Raw genomic sequence first — 26,229 nt, 5'->3', positions numbered from 1 at the left:
ACTTCACATTTGCCTTATTTCCACATTTCTGTCTTAAACTTTCCACACTCCCCCCGCAAAAAAAGTTTTAAAACATTTTGAGCAGATCAGTATTATTAGACAAATAATAAAAACAGCCCATCTAATTAGATAAGGCCCTGATTTCAACAAAAGTAATGGATGGAGTTCCAGCTGTGATGATTTAGGCCCAAATCTTGCAAAGATTTAAACTCACACTTACCTTTAAGTATGAGAATTGCCTCACTAAAGCCAATGAGACAGTTCTTATGCTTAAAGTTAAGCATGTACTTAAGTCTTTGCAGGAGTGGGGACTAAATTTGCAGATACAGGTACATATTTTGTTGTATTTTTTCCAAGGTTTCCATTATGAATATTCTTTTCAAAACAATGCCGAATTTCACATTTTATCTCACAACCAATTTTTTAATGTTACCTTTGAAAGATCTTTTTAATGTAGATCTTGGCCTCAATTCTGCTCCCACTGAAGTCAGTGGGAGTTTTAGTTCTCAGATTTGAATGAAATGCTGAAATACATTAAACAATTGTTTTCTAAACTGCAAAACAAGTTAATTCTGCCACCAATTCTCGATTTTATGCTCATACGAACAATCCTTAGTCACGAGACTAGTTTCAGTGATGTCAATTGGACTACTATGTGAGTGTGTGCCGATTTCAGCCCTTACTTTATTGAAAACTCTCTTTAAAACACTATTATATTTTTGAATCTCTTATTATTTCAATCAGAATCTGAAATTTTGCATTATTTCTCAACAACTATATATTAAACATATAATTTTCCTTTTGAGACAAAGCACTACTGAACTCAATACCCTCATAGGTATTTTTATAAGTATAACATCATAAGGAAAATATTATAACAACATCAGAAACAATTTTAAACATTCATAGCTAACAAGAAACATTCAATATATATCGAGAAATTCTATTTAAATTCATTTTTAATCAAAAATTATTTGCAGCCTTGAGTGTTCATAATGTTGCACAAATATCCAACAACAAAAAAGTAAACAATTAAATTAATAAAACATTTTTATTAGCAAATAATTTTCTTATAAGAACATTAAAACAAGGCCACTCTTTCAGCCCTTGTCTTGTAAGTGGTCCCACTGACTTCATTGAAAAGAGAATACTCAGCACCTCTCAGGAGCCACTCTATCTCAGGTCCTCAGACCCACAGTAATAAGGGTTTTAAGACTGAGTCCATAGTTTCTTGTTCAGTACCAAGTTAGCTTTCTACTCTTCTCCAATTGGCTCAACGCTTTATAACTCCATCCAATAAATACTTTCCAAAAATGAGCTGTGACAGAAGTTTTTTTCAGAAAATGAAACTTGTCCTGACTTTTTGAAAAATGTATACAATGGCTTCCCCCCCCCCCCCTTTTTTTTTTTTTTTGGCCATCTGCACAAGCATTTTGTGCAATTTTTTGCCTGAAAGCAAAACTGATTCAAAATTACTCTGTGCTACAAAATAAACCCTATTACAGAAAAGAGGGCAACAAGGGCTAAAGTTCAAAGGTTAATTCTGCTTTTTGCTGCCTGTTTCCATACAGGCTGAATCTGACTCTAGTAATCAGTCATTATGCCAAATCTCAGACTCTGGAGACTCAGTATGGGTCTGACATCCCAAAAGTTTGTTTTTCCAAAATACTAGCATCAGTGGGACTACTTGAGTATGTAGGGACTACACAAGTGAGTAAGAGTTTCAAAATTAAATTTATTCTCTACCATGGAAACCACCTACAGATGAAATTACACTGGAAATTTTGCAAATTTCAGTTCACAGAGCTCCATCATTACCAGTGGAACTGGATTTCCCATTGTCCACTACTGTTCCTATCTTTGCAGGAAATCCCACTTACCTCAGGGCATTCACAAAGGAGGAGGAAGTCCTGAAGAGCACATGCTCTTCCTGGTTCCTATCAGGGCCTTCTCCTTCCCTCGTAGCAGCTCAGATTCTTCTAACCTCTTCTCCCCTTACACATTTACAGATCATTTTTGGCTAGTATACATGCACCTTTCATTCCCTCCACTCCTAAATGAGGAGGGGATAATTTGGACATATTACTTGTCAGTGCTTCTGTGCTAAAAGGCTGCCTTTACGGTTAGCTGAGCCACACAGTGCTGTGCCACAGAAAGCGCTGCATAAGGATGAATTGATTCCCAATGCCCAGTTAGCATTACTCATCAACAGCAGACCTAACTGCTACACTGGGATTCCATTTTTGTATTCAGTGCTCTGACCAAACTGAGTGGAGCCACACTTGTTCTTTGGCACAATCTAACTTTTTATGCTTGTTAATTTTGGCACGACTACACCAATCTCTTTCCTCTACCAAGAACATAACACAAATTATTTTAAAGAGATCAACATAGACATTCTGGTTACCTGAAATAAGAAGTCTTTCAGCTTAGAGACAGACAGTTTGAAGTGCCAAGATTACTGTACCAACACATGGGTTTTTCATATCAATGTTAAACAATATTTTAGTCTTAAAGAATTTCTGATCTTGTAGCGTGGCACTAATTTTGAATGTAACACAAGTATTCTTATATCTTGTTTGTGCCTTCACAAACAATTTCTCCAGAAAGAAAGAAAAAATACCTGCTCATGTTCCATTCACCTCGTAAATGAAAAGCATACTGTGGAGTTTTCTTGAAATCAGTTTAATAAAGGAGATTAAAATCAGCCTTGCTAAATCTCACTTACCCAGGTCATGTAACTTTTATGTATGAGACAGTAATAACACTACTTTTTTCATTAGTGTAGTAAAACTGGGATAACTTTTGTGCTTGGACTCTCATTTCCAGGATGATTTTGCAAGGCTGGGTTTAAATGGACAGATGTTATTTAATAAAAATACTGTTCTCTCTCCAAAAATATGACAGGCGGCTATGTGAAGGAAGATTATAGAAAGATTTGTCCAGTGAATATGTTGCCAAACACAGAATCCTGTAAGCAGCTGACAAATTCCACAGTAAATTTTGATGGGGTCAATTTTTTTTTCTTATTCCTTAAAAACAGTACTTTGAAATTAGCTCTGCAAATGACCCTACTTTGACAGTCACCCTATGTCCTTCATACAAATAATAGGTTTTTTCCTCAAGAATTGAAAGCTACTGTTATCTAAGAACCTGTTACATGCTGGATCAATTTCAATAAGTCCCTGCTAATCCAAAGGAACAAGTGAATGTTAAAATTACCTCATAATAAGAGGGGACATGTTAGTCAAGTTGCTTAATGCACTAGTGAAAAAGTATTCAGATTATGTGATGATGAGTTTGATATAAGAACTTATAAAGAATAGAATAGAGAACATAAGTCAAGCACTTCTATTTAACATTTCACATAGTAATGGAGTAAGGGGCCATCCAATAAAAATGAATGAATACATGAATCCATGTATGAATGAATGAATAAATGAATCCAATACATTTAAAAGTGATCAAACTAACTGTCACTGAGCTGTTAGTTTCTCTAAAAGAAATACATCAAAGTGGCAAATGGGGCATCAATCTCTCAAAATTTAGTAGGAAAAAGAAATAAGATGGAGACACAAATTTTAACTTTAACTTGAGCTATTGAGATTTTTTTTATAACCAAAAATTAACAAAGTGAGAACTTAATAAAATAAAATAAAATAAAATAAAATAAAATAAAATAAAAAATTAGGTGTCCCCTGCACTTGGAAGATCTTCATTTCAGTTCTAATAGGGGCAGTCTTGCACCAGGAATCAGACAGAAAAAAATTCAGCGATTTTTGTACCTTAAAGATTTTACGACAATGAGGTTGATTAATGTGAATAGACCTTCCCCTTAATATAAAGTTAAAACACTTGACTTACAACCATCCATTGTAAACAAACCACTGTTATCTCTTATCACAGCCAGGCACGCACTGCTTTGTTTAGAAAGGCAGAACAGAATTTGGTCCTGCATAAAATGTCATTTAAAGATAATTTAATTTATGATACATTGTCAGATGAAGTTAAATGACTTGCTGCTAAACAAATTACACCTTGTTTAATTACAAGATGAAGTGATGAAAGATGTGAGCTTTACTGTTTATTATTCTCCTTCCTAAACTTTAACTTTAGAATTATCTTACGTGTCAATTGGAGGAAAGGGGAAGTTGAATTTACATACATAGTTAAACCGGACTTTCAAATTTGAACCTTTTAACGCATCCAAAGATTTGAATTACAGTCCCTAGATTTTTTTGTGGTTTCACATTATTTTCTATTCCTAATACCTATATTCTTCACTTTAAGGCTTGCCCACCCAAATCCAAAGGAAGTTTGAAGTCTTCAAAAGCCTGACCCGTGAAGAAATACACTAACGGATATTGATTACTTTGACATGGCAGTATGCTATGTTAGGATTGTTCACTTGTTCTTACCACAAAACCTGTCGATCCTGTTGTGGTAGGGTGAGCTCTATATTATCTTTAGAGGGACCTGTTCTGGAACTCAGGGTAGTTATACTGGCTCATATATAAACTGACCTGTCTGCCCTAGCATTAGTCTACCTATGTAAGGGAGTGAGAAAATAGGCACTCCATAATAACCTGGTCAATTACCTTCTTTTATTTATTTATTTACAAAAATGGTTTTTGAGGGACAATTACAAATAAACCCTATGAAGAACAACCAGACCAGAAGCATAAAAAATAGTCAAGTATCAAGAAATACAGAAAGCAACAGGAGCAGGCACAGCTGAATATGCCACATTTTAAATTGCTCAATAGTGCCATTTAATTTATTAAAAAAAAAATTGCCTTGACAATATTGCCAATGCAAAAAACAAAGGGGACAAATTCAGCTTCAGTGTGACTCTAGACCATTAACCCTAGTGGTTTTTCAGCAAAGCAAGCTGCCCCCTAGTTTAAAAATCTGATTTAGGTGTGCAGGTGAGGTTCCAACTCCACATGGTGCTAAATGGCGGATCTGAATTTTTTTCAAAGGCTGAATTCAGACTCTCCTGGAAGCAGATGTACTGCCTTGTTATTCAATACGTAAAGTAGCCTTGTCATTGGTTCTGGATGGCAGCCATTCATCCACTCTGACTGGCAGTTAAATTCTGCACTAGTCAAGGATGGTTGGAGTGGGGATGGAGACAAAAACAGAAAAAAGGCTAAAAAAAATGTAGAAAAGGGGAGGAATCTAATTACAGGGGGAGTCGATAGCTCTTCTTGCATATAGGTTGCCTAACACTTTCCATTATAAAAAGATTCCTGCAACCTTTCTTCAAGAAGTTCTACCACTTTCACTGTTTGCAGCAGGTCTTTGAAATTGGCAGAGAAAAAGCTATGGGGCTAGAGATGTTCCTCTCACTTGTCCCAAGAACACGTGTCCGGTTTTGTCCTGTTTTGGCCAAGATAAAAACTTTCAAAAATAACAATTTGCCTTCTCTCACCTGCATTCTGCAGTTAAATGTTGACAGCCTGCCAAAACAACTGAATGTGAACATTCTAATGAGCCAAGCTCACGCTCACTGCAAAGCAGCAGCAGACACTGCCTTGGGAATCCTGGAAACCCAGAGAGCAGCTGCAGCAGCAGGAGAGCTGGTAGAGCAGGGCTAGACTTTTTCCCCATACCCAACACTTTCCACACATCCAGGATGACACGTGGCCATCTCCTGCCTCTGGGAGCACAACATGGGGGCAGGATCCCTGAAAAGAACCCACTAAACCCAGCACATGTTAAAAAAAAAAAAAAACTTATGAAATTAGATACAAAAAGTTAGAAGAATGTTATTTAGGTGAGCAAGTCAAGGACTCAGAAATTAGGAGGTGCCAGCTTTATGGTTGCCTGTTCAAACTTAAGTAAATTCCCTGGTGCACATGCATCATGACAGTGTAACTACATAATCACATTCTGGTTTTTTCCCCAGAATTCCTGCCTCATTCAGTGCTCAGGATGGATGCATAATGGGACAGAATTAAGTTGCACGTGCAATCTTAAATGTATTATTTCCTAAATTCCAAGTGCTTGACTTTGCAATAGTAATGTTCTGGGTGTGGTTTCTTTTTGTTTTTATTTTAAATGTAGTTTCTGGTTAGAATGTTTGGGATTTATATAGTTGTTCTTCGGTATTCTAGGTTTATGGACAAGAGGCAGATTCATTTTTGACTTTCATATCATCTCTGGGAATAGAGTTGAGAGATGAATAATCTGAATAGATCAACTATTGCAGTTATGATTTTTAGTTTTAGTTTTATTATTTGCAACAGTTGTATCAAGCTGTTATTCAAGGCTCTTTTTTAACTCTACAAAAATAAAAACGGGAAAAAAAAACAAAACCCAGAAGCAGGTAAATAAACCCTATGTACTTCAATGGAAAGAAAAATGGCCTGATCCGGCTAACAGCCCTCTGTTTCTGTTGATTTCGGTGCTGGGTGAGGGAGGCTCAGCATACCAAATAATTAACAGTGCTGATTAAACAAACTATTATTCCAGGGCTATATCAGTTTGGCAACATATTTGTGGTTAAATAATTAACTTTTTTATGATAACACCCAGGTAAGAAATCAAATTGAAATCACTAGAGATATCAGAAGAAAATGCAATATAATGGTTAACCAAACTATTAGTGTGGGATTTTGCTAGGCAGAGTGACAGAGCAGATTTGTAGAGAAACAAGGTGGAATAAAATATATTACCTCACCCACTTTGTCTCTCTAATATCTGGGAGTGACTCAGGTACAACTACACTGCATAGAGCAGATTTTTCTCAATCTACCATTTGTTTCCCCAATCGTAATTCAGTTTGAAATACAGAAATATTTGAATTCTGTTGTGAGGTGTGAAATTGCACTAATCTGCATTTTACACACAGATGCCCCATCTTTTCATTTCCAGGAGGAATAACAAAGGTGCACTCTGTGTCTCCTGGAGCCCTTGAATTGATGTCTAACCTTTCTATTAACTTGTAAATGTTGCTATTTTCATACAAAGGAAGACAACATATCTTTTAAATTACTTTTAAATTACTTTTAAATTAATTTAATTTTAATTACTAATTAATTTTAAATTACTTTTAAAAGTACAACCTAAGATTGTTGCATTGCTGAGATTACTACATTTGTTACCATGGTTTTTTTATGTCTCTGATTTTACAATACAATAATATATTGTAAATAACCATTACATCATTGGTACCATGAAAGTTTGGATTCTACTCAGAAGGGGCCAGATTGTACAACCATTGCTTACATTAACAACCATGGATTTAAATGGGGCTATTTATGGAATAAGATACCAATTTAGCGTGAGTCAGGTCACAGAATCTGCCCTATACAGGGATATTCTCCTCTATCTAGTTTTAGGATTGAATTTTGCTCTCTAGAATAGGAACAATAATTAAAAGAAAGTAATTTAATTCAATGGAATTAACCTCAGTTGGACTACATTGTCATAAGTGAGAAAAGAATTAGACCTTTTGTTTAAAAAACAGAATTGTGCACCAAGCGTAGCTGAAACTCCAACTCTGTGCCATATCTTACCCTTATTTCACAGGCAGAATTTCCAATGAAGTCAACGGGAATTTTGCCCAAAACTCAAGTGCAGACAAGAGGCAAATATGTGTTCAAAAGGAGTCAAATCCTCCTACTGAAATGGATGACAGTTTTGCTGTTGACTTCAATGAAACCAGCATCTGACCCAATATCATCATTGCATGAAGTTACTTTGTACTACAAAATAGTAGATTAACTGTCAGTTAATAAATTAGCGAGGAAAAATCTTATTGCAAATCACTAAGATGCTTCAGACTGAGAAGGACAAGCAAAAACAGACTCCTACCTTTGGATTTATTTCAGATACACAGACCATGAATAAAAGTATTTCTCTCCCGCGTCACTCATCTTGATTTACTTGGGGGCACATGTGATTCTTTTAAGTCTAACTAGAGTGGGTCAGTGCAGGAAAACTGGGTCTATCTGTGCACTTCCTGAGTCCTACCCGTAATTCAGATAGAAGCTAAAAGTTTAGAAGCTAGAAGTTAAAAAGAAACTTGATCAAAGGGGATTCTTATTGTGATGGAGTTTCTGTAGACAAATTTAAAGATCTATGTTAACTTTTTGCATCTTTTCGGATAATTCTTGAGTTAATACTTTTTTGTGAGGAATGTTATCTTGGAATTTTGTAAATGTTTTTTTTTTATAGTTTGACTGCTTAATCCATTAATACAGGAACAGCCTTACAACCATGTTTGAAATTTTAAAAGCTTTCTTTCTGACTGCATCATTGTTACATAAAGACTCTTTTTCAGCCAATTTCAAGTTCACTCTTTCAAATATGCATCTGAAAAACATCCTAGATAATATATTTGCTGTTCCAATTGCTAGCTTAGAGCAGGGGTTCTTCAAACTTTTTTTTGCTGGGCCCCCTTGGAAAATATTTCAGACTGTGATGACCCTCCCCTAAAAAAGTGATAGCAAATTACTGTACATACCCATAAGAACATACTCATGGCATTATAACCTTCATTCTGTGCTGCTTCAGAGCTGGGCGGCTGCTGTACCCTCAGCCCCAGCAATATTTTTTGTTATCTCGCACCCCCTACTACAGCTTTGTGATCCCCTTTTGGGTCCAGCTTAGAAGATGAAAATGAGCAAGACAGTAATGAATATGATTAAATAACTGCCTTGACACAACAGTCCCCAAATAGCGCTGATGCTTACTGGAGGGACTGCATGGGGAAGGAGTACATTATTAAACATCTAACGGAAGTAAGAAAAAGTAAGCAAATCTTGGTTGCAAGCTTTAGATTTAGGCAGTAGGGTGCTTAACTCCCTTTAGGCTCCTTGAAAATCCCATCCTTAATCAACAGGATTTCTTGTATCTCTTTACCCTTCATGGGGTATCACTGGGTACCCTTCACTGAGAAGTCTATTGGTTACAAAATAACACAATCCCTAGAACTGGTCAAAAACTAGGATATCTTTCTGGTGAAAATTCTTGCAAAAATGTGTCCTGCTTTTCACCAGAAAAATTCACAATTTATCTTTTCTTAACTATCTCCACTAATTTCACGCCTATAAATTGCAGCAAGGTGCTTGCTAGCAGAATACAAGGGCAAAAATGTCACTCCAGAAACAGTTTCCTTGTTCAGAAGGATGTAAGACAAAGCAAATAGGAGAGGGGAGGGAGGGAACAACTTACTGATTTTAAAAGAAAACAAGAAACAAAAGCAGGCCAGGCCATTTCTCTACAACATGATTACCACTCTTAGAATTGGAATAACATGATTTTAAAGGGGGAAAAAAAAAACTATCCAGAAAGTTGGATCATTTTTATAAGCACAAAAACTGTTAAAACACCATTACGGTTGCCAAGTAAAACACTCAGAAGTTAGGAAATCCCAGAATGTACTCCTTGTGTATCTATGATACAGTCTTTAATGACATGATTCATAGCTTCTAAGGCCAGAAAGAACCATGGTGATTATCTAGTCTGTCCTCCTGTATAAAATAGGCCGTAGAACTTCCCTCAAATAATTCCCAGAGTATTATTTTAGTAAAACATCCAATCTTGATTTAAAAATTGTCAATGATAGAAAATCCATCATGATTTTTTGGTAAATAATTCCAATGGTTAATTACTCTCACTGTTAAAAATGTACACCTTATTTCCAGTCTGAATTTGTCCAGCTTCAACTTCCAGCCAATGTCTAATGTTAGTAAAGTCTGTTAACATCCGAGAGTAGTGGAATGGAAAGAATGTTATCAATATATGATGAGACTATATAATCTGTTTTTTACCCAAATACAGAACAGAAATATTTGCTGAACATTTCTGCCTTTTCTGCATCATTATTTATAATTCTAACATTTCCATCTAGTATAGAACCAATATCATTATCAGAATTCTTTTTGTCCCTAATATAGTAAAAAAACTCCTTATGATTGTCCTTAACTCTTCTGGCCATAGATGGTGAGTTGTGCCCTTTGGCTTCCCTTATCACTTTTCTACATGCCTATCTTCTGATTTATATTCACTAATATCAACTTCCCCTTTTTTCTTTTCGTTATATATTACTTTTTTATTTTTTACATCTGTCTTCATTTCATTTCCTCTCTAAACCAGGTGGATTTTTTTAACCAGCACAGCCCTCTTCCTCAACTGTGTCTTTTTGGGCATCTGGTAAGGTATTCTTAAATAAGTCCTATATATCATTCACATTTTTCTGATTACATTTCTTCCCCTAACTGATTTGGCTCATAATTGTTTTGAACGTTGTGAAATTGGCTCAATTAAAGCACCAAGTATCTAAATTACTAGTTTGGACTTTATTCTACTTCATTTTATAAATGTCATCAAGTCATGATCACTTGTACCTAAACTAGCATTAACTTTTAGTGCTGTGAGCAGTTCCTTTTTATCAGTTAGGACAAGGCCTAATATTCCCCTATGTTGGGTGCAACACTTTTTCAGATAGGAAACTGTCATAAGAACACAAGAATGGCCTTACTGGGTCAGACGAATGGTTCATCTAGCTCAGTAGCCTGTCTTCTGACTGTGGTCACTGCCAGATGCTCCAGAAGGAGTGAACAGAACAGAACATTGACAGAGTGATCCCTTGTCATCCAGTCCCAGCTTCTAGCACTTAGAGGGTTAGGGACACCCAGAGCATAGGGATGCTTCCCTGAACATCTTGGCTAATAGCCACTGATGGACCTATCCTCTATGAACTCATCTAATTCTTTTTTGAACCCAGTTATATTTTTGGCCTTCACAACATCCCCTGGCAACTGTGCATTGTATAAAGTACTCCCTTATCTTTGTTTTAAAGCCACTTCCTATTAATTTCAGTGGGTGACCCGTGATACTCGGGGTAAGTAAAGGGTAAATAACACTCCCCTATTCACTTTCTCCACATCATTCATGATTTAATAGACTTCTGTCAGATCCCCCCCTTAGTCATCTCTTTTCAAACTGAATAGTTTCAGTCTTTTTAATATCTCCTGATATAGCAGCTGTTCCATACTCCTAATTATTTTTGTTGTCCTCTTCTGTATCCTTCCAATTCTAATGTATCTTTTTAAAAAAATATAAATAAATACGGCAACCAGAACTGCATGCGGTATTCAAGGTATGGCTGTGCCGTGGATTTATATAGTGGTATTATGACAATTTCTGTCATATCTCTCTCTTTGCTAATGGTTCCTAATATTGTTAGCTTTTTTGATTGCTGCTGCACATTAAGCAGATGTTTTCAGAGAACTATCCATGACAACTCCAAGATGTCTTTCTTGAGTGGTAACAGCTAATTAGGTCCCTTCACTTTTATGTAAAGTTGGGATAAGTGTTTTTCAACATGCATTACTTTGCACTTATCAACATTGAACTTCATCTGCCATTTTGTTGCCCAGTCACCCAGTTTAGTGACATCCCTTTTTTAAACTCTTTGCAGTCTGCTTTGGACTTAAACTATCTTGAGTAATTCTGCCACCTCATTGTTATTAACAGTCTCAAGTCACAGTACATATTCTTGTGGGACCCTGCTATTTACCTCTCTCCATAGTGAAAACTGACCATTTATTCTTATCCTTTGTTTCCTATCTTTTAACCAGTTACTCATCCATGAGATGATTTTTCCTCTTATCCCAGGACTGCTTACTATGATATAAGAGACATTGGTCTAGAACCTCGTCAAAGGCTTTCTGAAAGTCCAAGTACACTATGTCCATTGGATCACCCTTGTCCACATGATTGTTTACTTCCCCCAAGATTTCCAATAGATTGGTGAGGCATAATTTCCCCAACATATCATGTTCACCTATGTGTCTGATATTTATTATAGTTTCAACCAATTTGTCTGGTACAGAAGTTAGTCTTACTGGCCTGTAATTAGAAGGATTGCTTCTGGAGACTTCTTTAAAAATCATCATCACATTAGCTATCTGGTACGTAAGATAATTTAAATGATAGGTTACATATCACAGTTAATAGTTCTGCAATTTCATATCTGACTTCCTTCAGAACTCTTGGGTGAATACCATCTGGTCCTGCCTTGTCAGAATTTATGCTCCTTTCTATTTTCCTCTGTAGGATTTGACTTGCAATATTTAAAGGACGGCTTTTTGTCTCTAACCACTTCTTTTACTCTGTTGTGGCTTTTTTCAGTTCTCTTACTTTTTTTTTAATTTGGTGGTATACATTTAGTTTGAGACTTTATTATGGTGTTTTTAAATAGTTTCCATGCAACTTGCAGGCATTTCACTCATGACTATTCCTTTTAATTCCGTTTAACTAGTTTCTTCATTTTAGCATTGTTTCCTTTTTGAAATTAAATGCTACTATGTTGGGTTTCTTTGGTATTTTTTCTCCTGCAAGAATGTGAAATTTAATTATATTATTGTTACTATTACCATGCAGTTCAGCTATATTCACCTCCTGGACCAGATCCTGTATGCCATGTAGGACTAAATCAAGAATTGCATCTCTCCTTGTGGGTTCCAGTGCTAGCTGCTTCACGAATCAGTCATTAATAGTGTCTAGAAATTTTATCCTGAGGTAACATGTACCCAGTCGATATAAGGATTGTTGAAATCCCCCATTATTACTGGGTTTTCTGTTTTTGTATCCTGCGCAACCTCAGACTACAGCACCTCCATTGACAGGATTTCTCTCCCTTTAAAGAAAATTATGACATCATAGGTTTCCAGAAATAAACCAAGAGCAGAATCTAAAAATAAACACTTCCCTTCCAAGATTCTGGTTTATCACAAAAGTAGTCATGGAATCATTGAGGAAAATGGGGGCTGCCATCTCTGACACCTGCCCTTCCTGGGTATTAAAAAGAGATTAGCAAACACCTGAGATTCCTAATAAAAGACTCTGAAAACCTCCTTTTCACCAACCTAAAATAGTCTACACTAGAGACCTACAGTTAGGAACCTAAATCTCCCTTTCTGCAATTTAAGCCCATTACTTCTTGTCCTGTCCTCAGTAGTTAAGGAGAAAAATTTATCACCTTCCTCATTATAACACCCCTTTTTTGTACTTATAGACTGTTATATTGTCCTCCTCAGTCATCTGATCTCAAGACTAAACAAACTCAATTCTGTATATCTTTCCTTATAGGTCTTGTTTTCTAGAACTAACCATTTTTATGTGCTCCTCAGGACTTTCTCCAATTTGTCCACATCTTTCCTATAGTGTGGTCCCCAGAACTGGACACAATACTCCAGCTGAGGCCTTATCATTGCTGAGTAGAGTGGAAGAATTACTTCTTGTGTCTTGCTTACAACACTCCTGCTAATACAACCCAGAATGATGTTTGCTTTTTTTGCAACAATATTATATTATAGACTCATATTTAGTTTGTGCTCCAGTATAACCTAAGTCCTTTTCTGCAATACTCCTTTCTAGGCAGTCATTTCCAATTTTATATTTGTGCAATAGATTATTCCTTCCTAAGTGTAGAACTTTGCATTTGTCCTTATTGAATTTCATCCTGTTTATTTCAGACCATTTCTCCAGTTTAAGATCATTTTGAATTCTAATCCTGTCCTCCAAAGCACTTGCAACCCCTCCCTGTTTGATATCATCTGCAAACTTTTCTACTTTTCTGTTATCATGCCTAACAATGCACTTTACCACTGAACTTTGAACATCTATACCTCTCCTTTTGTTAATACTATACTCTGAGAAAGTTTTAAAAGAAAAAAAATATTAAACTACAAGGGCTGTAGTGTACTGCTCTTTCATCTTCTGTGACTATGACTTGGAGTTATGCCAGGGATAAATTTGGCCCATTATATACTTGGGCGTAATACATTAACAGATAATATCCTGCAGTGAACCCAGGGTCAATGCACACGGCCTTTGTCAATGGACTTTCAGTACTCTTGACTGTTCTCAAAGTACTAGTTCAAAGTAAACAACGACACCCTATCCAATAACATGCTCATGACACAGACATTAAGTGACATTATCTTCTAAGCAGATGTACGGATTCAAACTTATCAAAACATTATATTTTAGATATAAACATCGTTTCCACTTAAACAGATATTTCAACAGTCAAAATCAGCTGCATGATAAAAGCAAATATGCCTACACTCCAATTTCTCAAACACACACAGAGAGAGGAGAAACAAAGAATCACTGGGGGCTAGGTTGTGAAATCACAACACTTGTCCATTGCTGCTGTGAGCATGTCAGCATGGTTAAGAGAGAGGGGTAGTCTTCAAACCATACCATGACCCATCTCTACACATTGCCTGCCTACACAGTGGCTAGTCATACTTCTGAGAATTAGCACAATTTAGGAATTTGCCCCCTATACTTCCAATCCATTGCAGAACAGTCATATAAACTGCCTGGAGTGATTGTGGCATGGCTTCACCACTGCCATTCTATATGGACCATGCTATCAGTCACTGTCACCATGCCATCTGATACTGGCTGACAACATTACTGCTATCAACAGTGCTGGATGCTGTGTGGCCTGGTAGGCACAGAGCAAGACACAGCAAACCAAAGATTGGTGCCAGGCCCACATTATTCTGCACCCATGAAACCAGAAATCACTGGTGAGCAGCACACATGTGCCATGCTCCCTTTGTGCTACAATATGCAACATTAGATCTTACAATTATACCCAACCGATTACCATCACGCCTACCCTGACACCTGACTTCAGGGGCTGCCATCTCAAGAACAACTAGAGGCAGAAACCTATGCCTGAATTAAGGTGTTGGTATAGATTTCTAATAGACTGACAATGAAACGTTCTTAAAAATGCCAACAAACTTGAAGAATCTTTCTTCTGTGTGAATCTAGCCGTGCTTGTGAAAGGTGCAAGATTGACAGTATAGAAACCGAGGCCAGATCTACATTAAAAACTTTTGCAGGTATAGTAATGTCACTTAGGATGTGATTTTTTTATGACATTTCCATACTGGCAAAAATGCTAGTATAGATGTTGTTACACTACTAAAAGTTCTTTTGCTGGTATAGCTTATTTCATTTGGGGAATTACTTTAAGTTATATTGGCCAAAACACTCTTTTGCCAGTATAAGGTGTGTCTCCACCAGACAAATTTGCAAGTATAGCTATGCCATCAAAGCTTTTCCAATGTAGTCTAGCCCTGAGGCCCTCACAGATCTAGTACAGCACAGGAAACAGCAACTGCTTCCCCACCTCAATATACTTCAACTCTGACCTGAGTCAACCCCTGTGGCTGAGAGGGTAATTCAGTCTACAAGCCCGTTCAGTCCTAGCCTACTCTGCCAAGAATGTTAAAAAGGGTGTTCATTATCACCAATTGTAGTGGTTTGTGTGCACCAGTGAGGTGAACATTAGTCCACTGGGAAATGAAATGAGGCCATCCAGCTCAGGTCACCAAACAGCAACTAGACAATAACTTCTAGTAAACAAACACCTAGGTTTTGTCTGTACTGATGACACAGAGGTAAAAGACTAACTGGTTACCAGTCCCCTGAACCTCCAATCTCACAGAGCACCACAAAAAACCCCAAACAATTTTTATTTCATGTTAGCTTCTGCTGTGGTCCATCTTCCAATAAAGTCTATGAAGTTGAATCTCATGCTTATACATTGAAAGAGAGAATGTTTAAGAAAATGGAACCAACATGAAAACAACTTTTATTTAAACTCTGGGAACAGATAAAAATATTTACCAGATCTTCATGTAAAAATGCATATTTATGTGCATATATACTTCCTTTCAGATGGCATGAACATATCCTCCAATAACTTACATTTAAGAACATCAAATACAATCAATAAGCTATGTCACGCTAACATCCCTTTAAAACAGATAGGGTTAATAAATGGGAAAACAAAACAACACTAAAAGTAAGATTTTAATAGCAAGGGGGGGTACATGGAAAATAATCAAACTGAACAGCTACCTAGTTGACAGACACCAGGTGTAATTTCAAATTGAAGTACATCTTTACGAGAATTATTCTTGATAAACTAACTGCTTTTCAAAATAAATAGTTAAAAAGTAATCTGATACTGCTCTATAAGATCCTTCCAGCAAAAATGCCGGCCGTGTTCCAACATCCATATTTGGACATATTTACTAGGGGAAGAGCTGTAATAATATTATTGTCTGTGGAATTATGAAGATGTAAATACATATTCATTTATTTATCTGAAAGAGCAAAAGTCAAACTCTCAGACAGCAAAACAGTCATATTTCACCATTATGAGGCAATAAGAGTACCACCTTATTTCACAATTGTGACGCAACCATAGCTGTAAACTATGACTATTTCAAAAGTGTGATAAAACATCCAAAAAATGTTTGAGCAATTTGGTTAACAGGACTGCAATGCGTCAATGTACTAAAACCAGTTTACTCCTAATGTCAAAATTCCACTGCAGTGAGCTATCAATAGTTGTCTTGAAACAATACACCTATAAATCTTTGTTTTTCTTTCTGTAATACAAGATTATCAAAAACAAACATGCAAAACATTTAATGGTATGCACTGTATAGAATTTTTATAAACTTTTTGACCTTATGCTGTCCTTCAGTTAAAAGAAAACCTTAAGGCTATTGATACACCCTGCAAGGTACTGAGTGATGCCACTATCTATGTGAGCTTGGTTCTTACAGTTGGATGGCTAGTCTAACATCAGAACAAGCTGCAGTTGTATAGGCTAATTATATCTGAGTTAACCATATAATGTTCTTTCATGTATCAGTGTAATTTAAACAAGGAAACTGAACCTCAGATGTTAGTCAACTAATTTGATGTGTTCTTTTAATAAATTATATACATGCAGAGATTTTTTTTTAAATCTATCAGTAAATATTGTCACATTAATTTGCTCTTTAAAAAAAGAAAAAAGAATGCAATATCTTCAATGTAATTGAAAGAGACTAAGATATTGTTAAGGAAGTCATTTAGTTTCATTGAGATGCCATTTCAATTTCTGTGGATGTGAGTGACACCCCCGCAGTCTCCAAAGATCATTATAAATCAGCCATGTCAATGAGAAGTCAATCTGAAGAAGTCAAATATTTGTATATTTATGTATTACCAAAAGCTCTCTTTCAATAACATACTATATGTATTCTTATGCAAGTTATGAAAAGACCACTTGATTATGAAAGATAACTTTTGTACTGAGTTAAGGAAATGCCAAGGAAGCCTCAGGTGCATAGAGAACAAGTCCAAAGCTTGTGGGTGTTGTGAGGTCTAGTTAGTCATGAATGCTCCACTGTGCAAAAACTCACATAATAAACAAGGTTAGGTCTACAGCTGCACATTAAAATAACTGCAGTGAGTAAAGTATATTTATTCTCAAGCGTATGAGTTCACTCATAAGGACACAAGTTTTATGTAAATAAGGTTAAATGTTAAGCTCATTACTAAACACCTCTGTTCTTAAAGGTAGTTTAGCACCTCAAAGTTAATATTTATTGCTTTTAGAAAAAAAAACTCTCGAAATCAATGATGTCTTTTCAAATTCCGTAAAACAGAACATGTGCTGAATGAGACATTTCTCTGCATAATTACCTTTAGCTTTAACATTAATCTTTAGCAAGTACCATGCACAGAACTAGAGAAAATAATTTTCATGCTAACTAGCAAAAGTCAAATTGCTGTATGTAAAATATTTTGTTCTTAATCTGAGTTAAAACAGATAATTAATTAATAAGAAGGCTATATTGCATACACAGTCTAGAAGTCAAAGTGATGTTCTTCTAAGTGCCTGGCTGTTGCCTACACAGCTAAATGGCTATAAAGTGAAAATACTACTGAACTAGAATTTTACTAACACAAAAGATACATCTTGGTTTTCTTAAATATTTCAATTATACCTGCCTATCCAGTTATCATAAACAGGATCACATAACCAAATAATTTGTTTCACTGATGAAAACCTAGTTAATACTCACTGCCTTTAAAGATTTACAATTCTTAACTAATAAAGAACACATATACATTCCTTTTTCTGACACACTCTCAAACAGTTAATATTCATGGTAACATCTATTCTGTTACATGAGTATGCCTTCATAGAGACCCACAGGATGTAGTTTTGTTAGAGAAGGCTCAATGTATCATCTTTGTCAATAAGGAGCTTCTTTTTATGGAATAACGAAGAAATCAGGATTTCATTAATGTCCAAAAAGCAGACAAATTTGGATTCACACTCCTGGAAAAGTAGAGAAAGAGAGGAAGTGAGGAGTAAAAGAAGGGGAAACAGTCTCAACTGCCATACTAAAAGGGACCTTGTTGGGATATGTCATTTTCTGCATCCCTTCTACCTACCTTTGCAACCTTGATTTCAAGCTGCCATGAAAAATTCATTGTAATGTCAACATTTTCCCCCTTCAATTTCCCCTAAATTGCAACAAATTGGTCATTATCTACTTGACTGTGTTTAGCCCCTTTTCTGGTTTTCACTAGGCAGGGTCTCTTTTATAAGCTACAGGAATCTCAATTCTTCTCAGTTGCAACTGTAATTTAATTAAAACTAAGTCCAATTTGGGTAATATAGCCAAGAAAATCAGTAATAGGGTATGGAGATGTTTTCATCCACACCATTGGTTCGAATATGGACCAGGCGGGTAGTGACTGAAAACTGTTGCTAACTGATGGCCTTTCAGTAGCATATGTGAAGTGGGTTGGTCTTCTCAGTCCAGTCCCTTTAGACAGGTATCCATATAAAAACTGCTACCTACAATTGTCACTGGATGGCACTCATTCTGGCAGTTTCAGTACAAAGGCCAACTATCTCCTCACTCGTAAAGGTGGTCTCTCTAGGCCAAGGTTGAAGCACAGTGCCAGGACAATTTTGAAAAATTAATACTGCCCCTCGCTGTAATACCAGTGCCTAGAAGGCAAAAAAGTTCCAAGAATATCAATCTAGCATGTTTCACATGTAACAAATATTCTACAATAATCTATTATTTTTATTTTTTTTTGGGGGGGGGGGGGAGGGGGGAGAGGTAGAGGGCCTCTTTTCACGGAAGTTTGTCCTGATTAATTATTTCATACTTCTAAAAAATGTAGTTGAGAATTTGTATAAACAAAATCTATGGTTATCATAGGGGAATCATTTTGAGAAGTCAGTTGCTGTGTTTGCTGAATTCATCAAATCCTGCAATCCTTGTAATGTTAGGTTTCTTTAATACCCATCTCAACACTGTGAAATAAACAATTGTATACACACTGCATAAACTAACCAGATTTTATGGCTTCTAGAATTACACTATTCCCATTGGTACCCCTCTCCAAAGATTTATTTCCACTCAAAGGAGTTCCCATGTGACTTGCTGTTTGCAAGCAGATAAGCAATGGATTACCTCATGGAACAGTTTTAAAACAAAGCAGCACAGTTTATTACAATATGCACAGAATGCTAATATTGCCATATAGTTGCACTTGATATGTATGGGTTTGATTTAATCAATGTCTGAATGTATTTGCATCACATTTAAATATGGTGAATTTATTTATAAAATGATGAATAATGAGAAGATACTTGGAAATCATCCAGTGAAATAAATAAGTGTTTAGTTTAAAGACTTTTACAGTTCTAATTTTAACTAGGAAAAATACAAAAATTCAGTTTGGAATTAATTCTCAAATTCCAAGAAGTAATGGAAAACAGTTGGCAATTGGAAGGTGATTTTCATTTATGCATAAGTATTGACACTAATTTTTTACTGTGAATTTGATCCATTATTTATTTAGTTCACAGCTTTTAAAAAAAAAAATATATATATATATATATGGCTTTTACTACCATGCTGAAAAGTACCAGATGTTATTGAATGCTTCACCAATTTACAATTGTCAATATGGCTCAATCTTATTCTGAAAAGGCTACCTCAAGTGTGAGAAAGCAGTTCAGTCTCCTTGTTAATTCAATCCTTACCCTCTCCTGAGAGGTTGCTAACAAGGCTGTCAATTAGTGCTAATTATGATGATTGGTCTTGTAATGTTGACTGTTATCCACTGTAGACTGAGACTACCAGAAAATTTCACATAGTCAAAACACACCTCAGCTTATTTATTTATATTTTGCCATTTGTGCTCTTGGCATTCTACATATGAATGAAATGGCGAGGTCCCTGCTCCTGAAACATAAATCTGAGGGCCTGGCCCTGCTTCAGTGATTCCAAGGCCAGAAGGAACCATTATGATCATCCAGTTTGACCTCCTGTATAGCATAGGCAATAAAATTTCCCCAGAATAATTAATGGACCATATCTTTTACAAAAACATTTAATCTTGATTTAAAAATTGTAAGTGATGGAGAACCCACCACAATCTTTGGTAAATTGTTCCACTGGTTAATTACCCTTAACATAAAAAATGTACCCCTTACTTTGCATCTGAATTTGTTTAGTTTCAATTTCCAGCCTATGGATTGTGTTAAACCTTTCTCTGCTACACTGACTAGCCCATTATAAAATATTTGTTCCCCCTATGAATATTTATAGACTGTGATCAAGTCAGCTGAAAAAGCTGACAAACCTCCAACTGAGACACGTGTGGCAAATTCTGAACATCAAGTGGCAAGACTGAGTTCCTAACACTGAAATATTAGCAAGCGCTGAAATGCCCAGGGTAGAAGCAATAGTTATTTCCTCACAGTTGAGGTGGTTAGGATATGTCACAGGTATGCCAGAACACCGGCTTCTGAAAATCCTCCTTTATGGTCAACTGAAGGAAGGTAAACAAGCTAGGGGTGGTCAGAAGCTACGTTACAAAGTCGTCCTTGAGAGACATCTAAAGACAGTGGACATCGATGTGGACGCATGGGAGATATTATCAGAAAACCGTGTACAATGGAGAAATGTTGTATTTGAGGCCGTTGAAATGATAGAAGAAAAAATGTTTAGTAACTTATCAGCATCATCATGAGATAAGACACAACATGGTTCAAAACCAAGAGAGAGACATCTCCTGTCCTCGATGTGGCCGATGTTTCCGTTCAAGAGCTGGGCTTGCATCTCATCAGCGTGCAGGAAAGTGCTAGTGCTCTCTATAGTCATCATTGTTCACGATGGAGAGCCGAAGAAAAAGAAGAAGTGATCACGTTAACCCTTAATCTTTTTTTTATAGATTGAGCTCCTAGAGTCTATCACTATAAGGCATATTTTCTAATCCTTTCATCATTCTTATGGCTCTTCTCTGAATCCTCTCCAATTCATCAACATCCTTCCTGAATTGTAGATGCAAGAATTGGACACAATATTCCAGCAGCGGTCACACCAGTTCCAAATACAGAGGTAAAATAACCTCCCTACTTCTGTTTGAGATTCTACTGTTTATGCACTTCAGGACTGCATTAGCTCTTCTGGCCTCAGTGTCACACTGGGAGCACATGTTCAGCTCATCATAAACCCCCAAATCTTTTTCAGAGATATTGCTTCCCAACATAGAGTCCCCCATCCTGTAAGTATGTCCTGCATTCTCTATACCTAAATTTATACGTTTACATGTAATGAGTTCTGGACATGGAGTGCTTACACAATAGAGCCAGAAATGATGCTATCATCATTCCTTATCACTGATAAGGAATTACTGATAGAGCATTTATTTGACAGTATACATCTAGTTTTTGTATGTGAACTAATTGGGATTATTTAATCATTATAAACTCATTTTGCTATATCACTGCTGCCTTTTCAGTGTGTGTTCAGAATACCTGACTAAATTACAGATAAGTGCAGATTCTTTCCAATCAAGACCCTGTCCCTTCCATCCACTACTGTGACGTGGCCAAGGGAGATGCAACTCCCAAGTGATTTTAGTGAGAGCTGTGGCTGCCCAATACTTCTCAAAATCAGGTTCAGAATCATTTAAAGAGCCCATAGATTAAAAGCAACAAACTTCTTTTTTATTCCTTTCTATTTTTAATCTGCTGGCCTTGCTCATTGCTTTCACTAGTAAACCATCCTCAGTTTTCCTTACTGTTATGTATTCAGTGCTGGCACACAAAACATTACAATTTATTGGATGGACAAAGCCACATCCTATGCTAGTATAGATCGGTGTAGCTTTATTGGCTCCAAGAGTTGTCAGACTTACCCTTTCCTAGTAAGGCTGTGATCGTCATTGATGTGACAATGGAAGTCAATGAGATAAAAGTTTTCTTCATTGATCAATTTTAAGACAGATCATTTCTTTCAAATTCTTATCCTCTTGGCTGCATTGTAACAAGGGTATCAACAGCAGAACTGCAACTGGACACTCATCTCACAGAACTGGCCTCTGCCCACGTCAGATGCTGTACTGTACCATAATTTATCATTTTATAATATGTTTATATTTGTTTTTCCTTTCTACAATTCTGGAGGAATGTAGACAGGGAGAAGCTTTTGTGTTGGTGATCTTGTAGAAGCCCCGAAGATTTGCAAAAAGGCAGTATAATAGCAGACTAATGCAGTCCTAGAGTCCTAGGGTCTAATAGCATCTCTGCTATTGACTCACTGTGTAATGCTGGGCACGTCATTTAACTTTGCTCCATTTTCTCTAATCTATAAAATGTGGATAATATTTGATTACCTACCACACACGTTGTGAAGATTGGTTAATGTTCATATGGAGCTCTGGATGTTAAAAATGCTTTTATTATCCCTTCCGTTTTTCCATACATCCTCACAGCTTCAAAGACCTGTGATGCAGCTACTATTTATTAAGATAAGGACTGAAAGTGATAACTTTTGTTGCATATCAAAGGACATTTTTAAGGCACCTCAACTCTTCAAGAGTAAAGTTTGCTACACCAAATATACTCCCTTTAGCCTGGGGAATAACAGCCATGCTGCAGGTCATCTGGATTGTTCTACTCTTTCTGCAGAATATAAAGGTCTTTTGAGAATTAATTAGTGAATGTATTATCCAGATAATTGTGCTTTGAAATGGGCTACAGAACTTCAGGGTTTTCACTAAATGAGAAGTATGTATTATAAGCTAGGTAGAACTTGCCCAAAACAACATACATGTAGAATAATTAAGGAAGGTTAAGGTATATATATTATGGAATTACTCATAATTACAATGATACAGTTTTAAAAACAATATAGACTCTGCAGGGGTTGCCAAACTTACTGACCTCCCTTCCTGGCTGGGCAGAATCCTCTAGCCCCACCATCCTGCCACAGAGCAGAAGCTCTGAGTTCCCCACCCCAGTCTGGTAGGAGAATGGGGGATGGCACAGGGGGTTCTGCAAGCGCATTTTAACTGTAAAAGAGCCACATGCAACTCACAAGCCACAGTTTGGCAACCCCTGACAGGAGGAACCTGTACTAATCATCATCTTCTAACAATAGCCACATTTCCTAGTGGCCAATAAACTGGCACTTGACACAGGGATTGCTTCCTATTAATTGCAAATCCAACTGTTACAGTAAAAAATAGCAGTTCTTTTACTGGCATTAACAGATTCCACTGTAACTTTAATAACTTCATGAATGGATCCTTGGATACTGCCAAATATCAAGAGAGGCTACATTTTAAAATGATGCTGGTAAATATCTGAGGCATATAAGACGATAAAGCTTGGTTATTGGTTTCTCCTCTAACCATCTCCTATGTGTAAAAAAAACCTGAGGCTCAAATGCTAAAATTAAAAGTAGAAAGTTTGCAGCCCTTCTTCTCTAGGAGGCATGGTTCAAATGTAAAAGAAAATCATGTGGCGAGCTACTGAAAATAAAACAGGAAACGTACTATCTGTTCCGATGGGCTTTAATAATGGCCTCAAAATCTGTGGCCTGAAGCATCACAAGCGTGCTTGGCCAGCGGAGGCACAGCACACCTGGTCAGTCCGGCCATGGCGCACCGCTCACCAGGACAGGACAACCCTCTGGGCTCAGCTGGGGGTACATCGCCTAGCGCCAGTTAGCGGGACGGCTCGGCTCGGCTGCCACGAGCTTAAGGGCCCGCACGTTAAGCGCATAGCCCAGGCAGAGGGGAACCTTGCTGCCCGTTCCTCGCCCTCCTAACTCCTCCTCGCTGCTCCCGTCCAACGCGCCAGCGGGGGCGAGTGTGGACGCTCAGCCCGCCCCGCCCCTCCTCCCCGGGGACGGGAGCTGAGTGGAGGTTGTGACTCGTCCTCGCTCCATCTCCGCCGCACGCGGCAGGAATTTCACAACCCCGCAGCGTATCACAAGCCCCCTCCCAGCAGCCTCCCCGGCCCAACCAGGTCGGTCACCCGGCTGCTGCCCGGTGACTCGGCGCCAGGCTCCCCTCCGGCGGCCGGCAGGTCTCTGCAGCCAGCCGCACTTTCACCGGGGTCGGGCTCCGGGGGCGCGCAGCCCGGCGCCTGGCAGCGGCGCAGGGAGAGGGCGGGAGCCGGGGGAGGCTGCGAGTGAGCGACCGGGCGGGCGGCAGCAAAGGCTCAGCCGGCGCCCCGGCGGGAGGAGGCGCAGAGCGCTCCAGCGGCGCTGCCGGCGAGAGCTGCCTGCGAGAGCTGGCAGCGGGCAGGCTGGAGGGGGCGGGCGCTAAGCGAGCGTCCTACCGTCTTCTCCTTCTTCTGGCTGCCGGACATGCTGCTGGCGCCGGGCGCTGCTGGCTGGCTGGCTGGCTGCGAGGGACGAGGCAGGCTGGCCCGGCGCTGGGGGCACGGCCGTATAAAGGCTTGGGAGACACGTAGCACTTCCCGGGACCGGCCCCTCAAGAGTCACCCCTCCTCCGTCTCCACCTCCCGCTCCTCCGCCCCCAGCAGCAGCAGCAGGCGACCGGAGCTCCGGGCAGGGACCCGGCGGCTCTGTCCCGGCCGCCCCGCCCGCTGCTGGCCCCCCGCGAGGGAGCGGCCCCAGCTGCGCGGCAGCGCCGGGAACAAGCCGGCCCCCAAGAAGGCGCACGGCTGGGGGAGGGAGGGGAGCGAGACGGCGGCCAGGAGGCAGGACTGCGGAGAGCTGCTCAGTGGCTCTTTGAAACACGCTGAAAAGTCCCTCCCTCCAAAAGCAAACACATCCCGGGGCCAGTGTCCTCAGCCCACCGTGCGAACCAGCCCCGGCTGCCCAATGCTTTCCCCGCCCTTCACCCCAACTCAAGAAGGGCCCGAGTCTCCTTACTCGCCCCAGCACAGGCTGCAGAATCAGGCCCGTTGCCTCCCCGCATCTCCCTGAAGTGGCCAGACGAGCAAGACACAGGACCACACAATCAATGGCAAGCTAGACATAGCCCCCAGCTTCTTGGTGCCCAGGCCCAGCTTTAGTTCCTTGACCACACAGCCTAATCTCTCCCTCTCCTGAAAGCTGGCAGGTTTGTAAAAACACTGTGCCTGTAACCTAGCTTGTTCTGTTTCTGCACTTGTACAGCCAGCTACTTCTTTGGAGAACTCAGGGGGGGGAGGCCTCTTTTCACACAGATTCCTTACACTCCCTTTTTGCCCTTGCCCTTTGCCTAAGCTAGAGAAGAAAAGCTGCATAAGCAGACCCACAACTGTTTGCATTGAGACTCAGGAATGAAAGACACCGGCAAAGTCATTACAAGAGGAGACAGGCTCAAGCCACCTCCTCAGGGTTGCAATACCTATTGGAAGGCTGCAAATTTAAATAAAGCACATTGCTAACCTCATTTGATTTGTTCAGGCACATTTCTCTCCCTCTAATTTATCAAAAGTTGGAAGGTAATCAGTTTGTATGTTTTGGAAGTGCCTATTTCTGTCATAATTTTGACATATGATTGTGGATCATGTGAATAAGGTGTTCAGAATACTTCCATTTGAGCCTAAGGCCTCCCTTCTACTTTCAATGGGAGAAAGCTGAAAAAATCCAAAGTAAAATACATGCATGGCCCTTGGTTCTAGATGAATAATTACTGTACAGTGGAAAGCTAGTGTATCAACCATGATGCATTGCTATCAAGATATTGGAAGCATACTATTTCTGTAGAAACTCAGTTTATTCAGCATGCCTGTACTTATGCAGACTATACAGACTACACTGATGTAGCTATGGCAGTATATTCCCATAGCGCAGATGCAACCTACACCTACAACAGGTGGTTTTTTGTCAATGAGAGAACTAGCTACCGTTATCTAGGGAGGTATGGCAAGGGAAACATTCTTCCATTGACATAGATGCATCTACACTGGAGGTTAGGTTGGCATAGCAACCTTGGTCAGGGGTGTGTTTTTCAATCAATGGACCTATGCCAGCCTAACTTTTAAGTATAGGCCAAACCTCAGGCTAAGCAATAATTTAAGTCTATTCCTTGTTTGTCAATAGAGAAAGACCTGATCGACAC

General features: G+C 38.5%; 1 protein-coding gene across 1 annotated transcript in view; it reads right to left on the bottom strand.

The window, feature by feature from the left end:
• Window positions 1-24,955, bottom strand: part of PAPSS2 (3'-phosphoadenosine 5'-phosphosulfate synthase 2) — a 60,014-nt gene extending 35,059 nt beyond the window's left edge. The window contains 1 exon segment of the mRNA XM_067552779.1: window positions 24,494-24,955. Coding sequence (XP_067408880.1) covers window positions 24,494-24,523 — 30 coding nt within the window. The 5' untranslated portion in view covers window positions 24,524-24,955.
• Window positions 24,956-26,229: the final 1,274 nt, after the last annotated feature.

Source organism: Emydura macquarii, unplaced genomic scaffold (genome assembly GCF_026122565.2).
Source record: "Emydura macquarii macquarii isolate MOO-44397 ecotype Brisbane River unplaced genomic scaffold, CSIRO-AGI_Emac_v2 contig_1390, whole genome shotgun sequence".
NCBI lineage: Eukaryota > Metazoa > Chordata > Testudines > Chelidae > Emydura > Emydura macquarii.
This window is presented reverse-complemented; position numbering and strand designations above follow the sequence as displayed.